Source organism: Montipora foliosa, chromosome 5, assembly GCF_036669935.1.
Source record: "Montipora foliosa isolate CH-2021 chromosome 5, ASM3666993v2, whole genome shotgun sequence".
NCBI classification, from domain to species: domain Eukaryota; kingdom Metazoa; phylum Cnidaria; class Anthozoa; order Scleractinia; family Acroporidae; genus Montipora; species Montipora foliosa.
The window spans coordinates 8,440,025-8,450,669 of NC_090873.1; the positions used below are offsets into that span (position 1 = coordinate 8,440,025).

Here is a 10,645-nt window from a genome sequence, read left to right on the forward strand (position 1 = left end):
TAAGGTTCCAAGAGTTGTTGTTATCGTTACGATGCTACTGCCTTTTTATTCTCCTTGCGCAACAAGCCAGGATGGGCGCTGACAAAGCTGCCACAAACGGGTCGATATAGTTCCAAGAGAGCCTATTCCATTGACGACTGCAATACATATGGTCCTACGTTTGGAGGAGGACACGATATTCACATTTCAAACCTTGCGTCATCTGGTACGTCTTCGTATTCAAACCTTGGTTACACTTACAGTCCACCAGCAGGCCATGCTTACCAAAGTACTTTCGCAAGGACGTTCCTTGCTGGCACTTACCATTTCCGCCCAACTGAAGTGGAAGTTTTCTATCTCACTTCGTAGAAACGTTCGAGAACTTTAAAATTTGCAACATCTTAACACTATTCAAAACTAAGTTTATATATTAATGACGAATTAGCGATATGTGAAATGCAAATAAGTTAACAGACGCAATCAAATCTTTAGACAATGTTAGAACTGATATCGAAAAAATTGGAGAGATTTTCAAACTTCTTTTCAGTCTTTTGTAACAAAGAGTTACACAATGTATAATTAGAACGCTTTAACGAAAAGATTACCATGGTTCATGCCGACAAACGCAAGTGCAACGCATTTTAGGAGCAAACAGCAAGAGAACAGAAGTAAAATATGAATTTAAGTATTCTACCAAGCAAAAACAAAATTACAATTAAATAAGAGGCATGCCTTTTAATTTTCTTAGGGAGTTAGAAGTTACTCTATTTAGCCAATGAGGGTGCCGCCCGAGGTGTGTAAATTAAGAATATTATGTGAATGTTATTTTATGGAGGTGTCCACGTTAGTCATGCACAATATCGCTTGATTTGCCAACGCCTTTTGTCCGCTGACAATAAATTTGAAATAAAATTTGTGCATAGATTCTCCCATTGAGTGTTGGGTGTGATTATTTTGGACGCATCTTGTGTGGCGTGGTGTTTACGAGGGGAATTACGTTTTCTGCTTTTTTCTCTTACAATTAAAGCCGCCGTTACCTTAGTAAACTTGAATGAGGACAAAGGAAACCGACACCACGAGGGAAATAACTTTCAATGTGACGTTATATGTTCGTATCAGACCGGGTCTTGCAGCAACCTGGCATCAGAACAACTGTCAAGTTTCACAAAAACTTTCAGTAGCAAACCTTTTTACTAATATTCGCTTTTATACTTTGCTTTCCCAAAAAATAATCATGTGAACTGAAATACTTATAAAGTACTTTCTATCAAATTTGGGCAAATTAAAATTCTCACATCTATCTCTGTTTATGAGGAAGACAGTTTATTAAGTCTCCCGTTATCTATTTTGTGATTTAAGAAGACGTTTGTCTCAGTTCTCTTTTATCTCAGTTGTCATCACTTGAGGGTTTGAGACATCTGGTCATGAAGTTGACTAGCAATAGAGTTATTTTCATAGAGTTATGACATTAGAGTTAGAGTAAAGTTTCCAAAATCATGTATTCAAGATTTTGGAAGCCAAAACCCTGAATTCAAGATTATGGAAAGGCAAAATCCTGAATTCAAGACTTTGGAAGGCCTAAATCCTGAATTCAGAAATACAAAAAGTATTCTAAAAATGCATAAAAGCTAACCTTGGGCCTAATTAGGCCTAAACAAAAGGTTTTAGACCTAAGGATAGCTTTTATGAATGTTGGCTTCCAAAATCTTGAATTCACGATTTTGTAAACTTAACTTTAACTCTAAGACATAACTCTATGAGAATAACTCTAAGAATAGCTGTTCCCTCTAGTCATGCCTCTCTTCCCACTTTATTGCACAGCAAAAGTGACTGAAATCTTCAGACTATTCCGCTGTCGATACCCGGTCGACCGTTCTTAAGATAACTTACAAATTTAATTTAACGAACTCGCAATTGTCCTGGTTTAAGGTGCATTCATAGCTTTCAGTGAAGGCTTTCTTGCAACTACGTCTGAGTTTGTATTGCGAAATTTCACTACAGTGATTAGTCATAAACACATTTTAACTTATAAGTTTAATGAAAGCGAGAGATTAATTGCAACGAAATTCATTCCACATGACCAATGCTATATGTGCGTGACAAGTTTGTTCGTAAATCTTTTATAGATGGTACGGTGAAAATAAGTCTTTCAGGTCAATTAAATCGAGCTAACAACTTTACTGATCTATTCAATAACAAAAAAGGTGTGGATTTAATGGTATTCCCTTTATTTTCCATTCACGTCATTCTCCCACGGTCAAAGAAAATTCCATTGAAAACTCAGAAATAATGATCGTATTCCCGATCAAAATAAACCCCTGCAATTCCAGCATCATCCGCGTATTTCCAGAAAGAAGAGTCTAATATTTGACTTGATATCACCCACGATGTCATTTATATAAATCAAGAAAAGCGTGGGGCCTAAGACAGACCCTTGTGGAACACCTGAAATAACCTTGCACGGGGTAGAGTGCACGCCATTTACACTGACAGTTTGGGAGCGGTTGCATAAGAAACCCTTTATCCACAATAAGGTTTGACCTTGAATACCATAGTGACTTAACTTATGTAAAAGCTTTGAATGGGATACTTTGTCGAAGGCCTTGCTGAAATCCAATTGGATAACATTAGCTTGACCCTTGATGTTAAGAATGGAAGCCCACTCGTGAATGGCTGAGACCAGTTGCGTTTCACAAGACAGTCTGGACCTAAAGCCATGTTGGTGTTTACAAAGGATGTTATTTGTGGACAGGTGCTTGTGGACGTGGCTAAGTACTATGTGCTCCATAATCTTGCAACATATGCAAGTCAAAGAAATAGGCCTGTAATTTTTTGGATCTTGCTTGCCACCCTTCTTATATACTGGTATAACCAAGGCCTTTGACCAGTCATCATGTAGTCTGCCGGAATCGTAACTTTGTTGGAAAAGAAAGGTGAGTACAGGAGACAATTCATCAGCTAATAACTTCAGTATACGAGGTGACAGGTTATCCGGGCCACATGCTTTGTTTGGATTCAAATTTAAAATTTGCTTCTTGACACCATTTACATCAAATGACAGATCTGGAATTGGCGGATAATTAGATAAACCAATTTCAGGTAGAATACCGTCATCATCCACAAATACAGATTCAAAATGATTATTTAGGGCTTGTGCTTTGTCCTTACTGGAGACATAGAGGTTATTATTGCTCTGAAGTGTTGGAACTTCTATGGATTCAGATCTACAAGACTTGACATAATTCCAAAACCGTTTTGGGTTAGAGTCCAAGCTCCCTCCAATCTCATTGTTGACATAGTCAGAATGTGATGACCGAAGCATATCCACAACTTTATTGCGCTGTTTTCTGTATGATGCTTTAATCGAAGGGTTGTTCGAATGGGTGGCTAGCGAATGTAATTTATCCCTTTTTCTCATTTGGCGTTTGATAGCCTTGGTCACCCAAGGTAAGGAGGGTTTAGCTTTGGTCATCTTCCATGGAATAAAAGTGTCAACAGCTGTAGCCAGAGAAGTTTTAAACATCACCCAGTTTTCATTTAGTGAGCGGGCATCTGGATTAGAATTGAAGAATTCCTGCTTGATACTTGCAGCTGCACCCTTTAGGCCCTCAAGGTTCATGCGGTTATAAAGATGGACCTTGTGTGGTGGTTTATTTACACGAGATGGTTTAGTGTTAATTGTAAAGATTACTACATCATGGTCGCTCATGCCGGAATGGATCTGCACATTTGACACCAATGAAGGTGCCGAAGACAAGACCAGGTCTAGAGTCTTACCAGAAGCTGGGCGAGAGACTTGTGTCACTGACTGAGTAAGAGAGTAGTCATCTAGGAAGTTTAATAGATATTCAGCATCCGCTGTTGAAGGTGAAGTATTCAACAGCGTAGGTGGATCGGTGGACCAATTTATGTCACCAACATTAAAATCCCCAGAGGCCACAACGGACGGACAGCTACTTCTTGTTCTCTGGTAAAGATCAGCAAGAATATCTGCGATATAATCAATGCGTGATACTGGGGCACTTGGTGGTTTGTAGGAAGAGCACAAATGCAGGAGTTTGTTTCCATGTAGTTTGATTGAGGCCCATACACTTTCGTTACTATCATCAGTACAGAACTCTGGATGGCCTATAGAAGTTAAATTATTTGCAACAGCAAGGAAAACACCGCCACCGCTTCCAAATTCTCGTTCCTTCCGATAAATTGTATAACCTTGAGGAAAGCAGGCACCGGTTGGCGTATCAGGTGATAGTTTAGATTCGCACCCAAAAATAATATCAGGAGAATGATGTTCGACTGTAGCCTTGAAGATTGCCGCTCTTTCTGGGCTCAGAATACTATTACAGTTTATTTCCATGCACTTGAGCCTGTTTTTAGGTTTCAATTTTGGCCTTATAGGTGTAGAATAGTGTGGAGGCGAGGAAGATGGTAAGACCGCAGGGAGGCTAGGTGACTCCGATACATGAACTTCTCTACCAAGAGGTGAGTATTGGTTTGGCGACTGTAGGTCCGATGCTGAGCTTAAAAGAGAGGTAGAATAGTTTGGCAAACCACACTCTGGACATCCCCAAACACATGAGGTATTTGCTAGAGCATTGTAGGTTATACTGTCAATATTTAAACAGCGAGTATGAAACCAATAATCGCAGAGGTCATATTGTATTCCTTTCTGATTTGACTTTACGGCTTTGGAGCATTTGCCACATGGATACTTCTTTGCACCACAAGTGTGCCCTCTGAGCATCTAACAGCTTTGTAATACATAACTTCATTGAAGTCAAGCCCTGTTTCGCGGGGTTAGTGTTAGGATGGGAGACCAAAACAATAAACCCCTCATAAAAAACAGAAGCATCTGACGGAAAATACTATTAACGCTAACAAATGCGAACTCAGGAAGGTGCAGATTTTGTTAGCTTGCTTTATGCAAAACAAATATTGATGAAAAAGCAAATAACTATTGATACACAGTTTTTAGAAAGAGCAGAAGGAAGTTTCCGGGACGGTCGATCGAGAATGAAATATTTACGACATGAAAACAACATTAATTTTGAACCGTGAATATCGAATATAAAAAGTTACGAGCAGCGACAAACATTTTGGGAGATTTTTGCTACGTTCAAGTAAGTTGCAAAATCGAAAGTGACATGGCCGGAATTCAGCGGGCGCCGTGATTAAGTTACCGCGGCATGTTTACTCGCCAAACAGTGAAGCATCTGTGTCAAATGATGGCAAGATACCGGGTTTTGTAAGTTTCTTTTTCTGTCAAGTGTTATAAAGTTTGACAATGAAATGAGCGAAGTCAAAACAAAGATCACAATCGCCCAATTCTTGTTTATGCAAAGTCAAATGTACTCTCCAAGACGCGTACGACGTTATTATCACCAGGTAATTCCATCATTTTGGCAATAGCAGCTACTTTATTATTCATCTGCGTCACAAGTTTTCACTGATTTTGGGGCTCATTTTGTTGAAACTCAAGCACGCTTCCAACAGGCCTGTGAACCCTTCCTGCTTACAGAGCAATACTAAAAAACTTCTCCCATATCACATTTCAACCTATATTTTGTTTAAGGATCCACTAAAACGCCATTCGCGTTGCATGACTTTCGACGCCATTGCAGGCTAAGTTAATGAGAGAAATCTACGCAGTTCCACTACCCTCTCGATCCAAAGAAAATACGCGCAGAAGGCTCTATACACAAAGACACCACTTACCAGGGGAGTGGCAGGCAAGACTTTTACCGACACGGAAAAAAAAATAATAATAAAAATAAATAAATAAAATAAATAAAACAAACAAACTAAACGCAGACCTCGACTGGGTTTGCCCATAGGCAACCCAGTAATAAGCTGCATTCACACCCTGAAATTTTAACCAGGTGAGCCTTTGATGTCACCTTTGAAGCCATTTTTCCATGGTTCCGAGCATAGGTAGCCCAAGCTCGGTATACGATTCATAGACTTTGGGTGGGAAAATTAACTTTGAGCTAATAAATAATAAATAATAATAAATAAGCTGTAAATGTAGAAATAAACTTCACTTACCTGTACGTACAGTTGTCCTCGTCTTTTCTGTGCAATCGGAGCGCAGACTGTGTCTGTTTTAGACGGGTTTGTGGCTTACGAATTTTTATGATGTCGTTAGTTGTCTTTTGCCTTCATAAAGAGAAGAAAGGCTGGTGACTCGCGACGATTGCGTCCCAAAAAATTGCTCTCGCCTCAGAAAGCAACGGACTGAATCTCCATAAAAACACCACAGCCTTAAGGCCGGATAAATTTCCTATCACACCAACTCCACTCCGGGATCGCATCGCATCGAGTTCTAGGATCCTGGTTAAGGTGACGTCTACCACAAGTGGGATCATTCTGTAAAAATACGCGTAAAGTTAGTTACGTACAAACAAGTGTCAAGCCACCTAAGGTATCTCCTTTATTTATTAGCTTTCCGTTTCTCGTGTCATATCACGAAACTTAAACCAAGAGGTACTTTTCAATAACTTCATATAGAGTGTCTTCACGTGACGTCAGGGCGGCCATGTTGGTGTCCCTAAGCAAAGGAACGGCGGCCATGTTGGTGTCCCCAACTAATACTCCGAGAATTGAGCTACGATCAACTTACAATGAATGGGTAATTTGCAACCAATCTCTAGAGATATAGATAACAATGCTACGATGTACAATTGCTGGTGGACGAATAAAAGGAACCAATTAGAGATCTTTTGTTTTTGTGTATCAACATAGCGGTGATGACGTCACGTGAAAACGACCTTTAGCTGCATGGTATTAAAATTTGTTTTCAAGAGAAAAAACGTGGTAATATCTGAAAGTTGAAAGCCTACATCTTCGCACTTTGAAAGATACAGGAGGAATTTTGTAAGATAAACACTTGCGAAACGCACGTAGTGTGGGATACATCTTTTGCCGACCGTAAGCAAGAATGCTAGAATCACGTGGTGAGGATCATCCTCGTTTTAACCCTTTGACTCCCAGGAGTGATCAGCACGTAAATTCTTCTCACAATTTGAAACACTTTCCGTTAAACAAGTGTTGAGAATAAAGATTACTATCAGTTAAGGGATATTGTTTTGAATGATATAACACCAAATTCACATGACTAGCACATAAATGACTTGCTAGCAAATTAATAGGATAATGAATGTTTAGAACATGGGGAAAACCTTTCCATTGAGCGATTTAATTCACCTCTGCAAAATGACCCAAACTGAGTGTCAATGGCGCTTACTTGCGCTCAGGGAAAAATTCTTCTTCATGAAGCCTTTTTTATGTAGTAGAACAATCTTTTGGGGTTGGTGTAGTACTGTTGGAACATAGGCAGCCCAAGCTCGCGTAACTACAGACAGCCGTTGAGAACTTAAACGCGTTATAAGACTTTGTATGGGAAATAAAATACAGTAGATTGTGAAGCCTAAAAAATGCTCAATTTAACTTTCATTCAATAAAATGAATCAAAATGACTCACCTCTGGTGTATTCTTGTGCCTTTTGGAGTTTATTTTACAGTTTCGGGAAGTCCGTGTTTTCAATGTTCTAACACGAAGTCAAGGCTGCATACTACGATTCCGACCGTTGTCAGCTCAGAGGCGGTTTGCGACTCGAAAAGCTCCATGGTTACGAGTGACGCTGTGGGGATGGGGTAAGTGTTGTAAATGAAATGACTACCTCCATCGGGTGGAGTTAATTTGACCTCGGACCCAAGCTCCGTGTCCTCGTCGGTGATCAGTTGCTGTTAAATTCATCAGCTATCGTGGAATTTGAAGCAGAAAATGCTCATTTCCAGCCAAGTGTGTGGGGATTTTTGACGACGAAACATTCACGGAGGTTCGCAAATGATGTGGCTTTAGCTTTGCGTGAAAAAATCTTGGCTGGGATGGATTTTCGAGTCGCAAACCGCCTCTGCGCTGACAACGTTCGGAATCGTAGTGTGCAGCCTTGACTTCGTCTTAGAACATTTAAAACACGGACTTCCCGAAACTGTAAAATAAACTCCAAAAGGCACAAGAATACATCAGAGGTGAGTCATTTTGATTCATTTTATTGAATGGAAGTTAAATTGAGCATTTTTTAGGCTTCACAATCGACTGTATTTTATATCCCATACAAAGTCTTATAATGCGTTTAAATTCTCAACGGCTGTCTGTAGTGACGCGAGCTTGGGCTGCCTATGGTTGGAATTGTTATTTTAAGGACCAGCACCTTTGCTTCAAAGAGACAATGCATATTAGATTAAGCACTTGGCATAACTTTTCAACGTGTGTTTTTGGCGATTTTTTGGTGTTTTCCGTTCCTTTTTTATGTTGGCTTCATACAGTGTAGCTATTAAATACATGTTTGCTGAAAGGGAATAAACTAAAGAAAAAACACTTTTATACGTCTTGTTTTTTTTTTGTGATACCTATCTTGGAACACTTTCCTCAACGTGAACTAGTTCCTCTTCTTCAAGCCATGAACAAGATATGGAGAAATTCTCAGGGTTCTATCTAGGACTTATCATTTGGGAGAGGAGTCCTGAGTAGCCAAGGGCCACAAGCTTCCTAGGGGTGTCCGGGAGCATTCCCTCTCCTCCCGAACATTCAAAAAAAAAATGAATATTCGGTGAGATGCAATCTGGTGCATTTTGAGACACAATTTTAAGAAATATTTAAGTGTATTTTATTTTATTTTTTAGTTGTGATCACGTTCTGACGATGTTACCAATTTCTCCACGATGATGCTATTCAATTCATAAACAGAACGTACAGCACGATAACCAAGCCTGTTGTAAGGCCAGCAGTTTGTAACAATCCATTTTCCTTGTCATATAGTGTCATTAGACGGGAAATACTTTCTTCACGTGAACCCATTGACTCCTGGGCACGAGACTAAACGGGTTGTAATCTGTCTAACACCCATCAAATCTGTCTAACACCAGGCGATTTGACCCATCAACTGGGGATGTCCTAGGGCCCCAGAGGTGTCTATATGGGTTAAGTCATGCCTGTTTACAGAAGATTATGTTTATGGTTAGATTATGGTTATGTATCCATTGAAAGCACCATGGCTTTAGCTAGTGAAGCATTTAAGGGTTCATCATCATCATCATCTACCCTCATTGTGCTAGTAGGCGCATAAGGCCATGAGCATTTAAGGTTGCTGGAAAAGTATTTGCTTCAGCTACAGTACAAGGTGGTCCTGGAGCTGGGTTTTTATTGGGTCTACCACTACTTATGTCATGGAATGAAAGACCTCAATGTCAAAAACAAGTAGCCTCCTTCACAGACATTCTTGTGACTCGCACGCAATCTTCGTTCCTTTGTTGGGGAGGAAAGATTGCATAATGAGCCAAGAGAATGTCTGCGAAGTAGACTAAAGAACATGATGATCTGAAGGATGATAAAATGCAACAATGATTTCAAAATAAGGTAACAGCAATATACCTTTCATACTTCGTTTGTCAATTCTTACAGGTGACCAGAAAACACTAAACCCCCCCCCCCCAATCCCCTACAGACCACCCCGAAACAAAATAGAAATAAAAATAAATAACATAAAATAAATAATAACCTTACCGTTTTCTGTGGTTTGACCACTCGTGTCGGCGAAATCTCAACCGTTACACCCAGCACATTTTAACAGATTCAGGCTCTGGTGCAAGATATACATTAATCACATATTGCCACTTCCTTCGCTGTGGACCGGACTGCTTCGAAACAGAGCGATAATAACTAAGTTGTGTTCATTTGTGTTTTCTTTCCCTCCGCCATTTTGTTCAGATTATTCTCCATTCTCCCGCGGGTTTGTGGACTCGACTCAGGCTTTCAGAGCAATTAAAATGGCGGAACATCATCAAGCGCATTCTTACATCAACATGTACATGTTCCGGCACTCGGCAAAGTCCTGTTTTTGACTTATGGCTGTTTCTGCTTGGGTGGCCTCATACACCGTAAGCCTTTTTAGAGACATCACTGCCAAGCCGGCCACTTCTGCTGGAGAGAACAGGACAGCCACAACACCGGGAACTTCACCCCCCTATAGTGTGTGGGCTTTATAACGTCCCACAGGAAACTTATGAGCATAGAAGAAGGCCTTAGAAGGCCTTAGTTTCAAAGCCCTCCGTTCCACAACGAAGATTTCGCTCTATCTCCATTCCTTGAGTCCACCCACTTCGAGTAAATTTATTTTTAGGAACAGGTTTTTCCCGCGAAAAGTATCACATATGTCATTGTCTTGACGATGAGATAGCTCTGTGTTGATTGGCTTTTGCAACAGTGGGCCTCTCCCAAGGGAGGCGACCTAGAAAAAAATCTACTTGGAAAAGGGTTGACTTCAAGGCCAAGTATTGGAGACAGAAGCTCCCCGTGATATGATCCTGACAACTGGTAAATCAAATCTTTAGTTGTTATTTATTTTTATTTCTATGTTCCTTTGGTGTGGTCCGTGGGGGTGGTCTGTGGACTGGTCTGTAAGGCAGTCTATAGACCCGGTCTATAGAGGTGTCTACGGACCGGGGGTCAGTATTTTCGGGTCACGCCAGTCCTTACCTAGTATATACTAAAAAGAATTAGTAAATTACAAAGTTTTCTGTCATGTTTTAGCTGAATGAAGTGTCATGAATGAAGATGCAGAGTTACCTAAATTTCTTCAAAAGGACACTTTCATATAGGTGATAA

At 40.1% G+C, this 10,645-nt stretch overlaps 1 protein-coding gene across 4 annotated transcripts in view; it reads left to right on the forward strand.

Annotated features, from left to right (window-relative positions):
- LOC138003527 (uncharacterized) overlaps nucleotides 1–903 on the forward strand; it is a 39,127-nt gene extending 38,224 nt beyond the window's left edge. For all 4 annotated transcript variants that reach the window (XM_068849638.1, XM_068849637.1, XM_068849640.1 and 1 more), the window contains one exon: nucleotides 5–903. In XM_068849638.1, coding sequence (XP_068705739.1) covers nucleotides 5–348 — 344 coding nt within the window. In that variant the 3' untranslated portion in view covers nucleotides 349–903. The remainder of the gene's footprint in view (nucleotides 1–4) is intronic.
- Nucleotides 904–10,645: the final 9,742 nt, after the last annotated feature.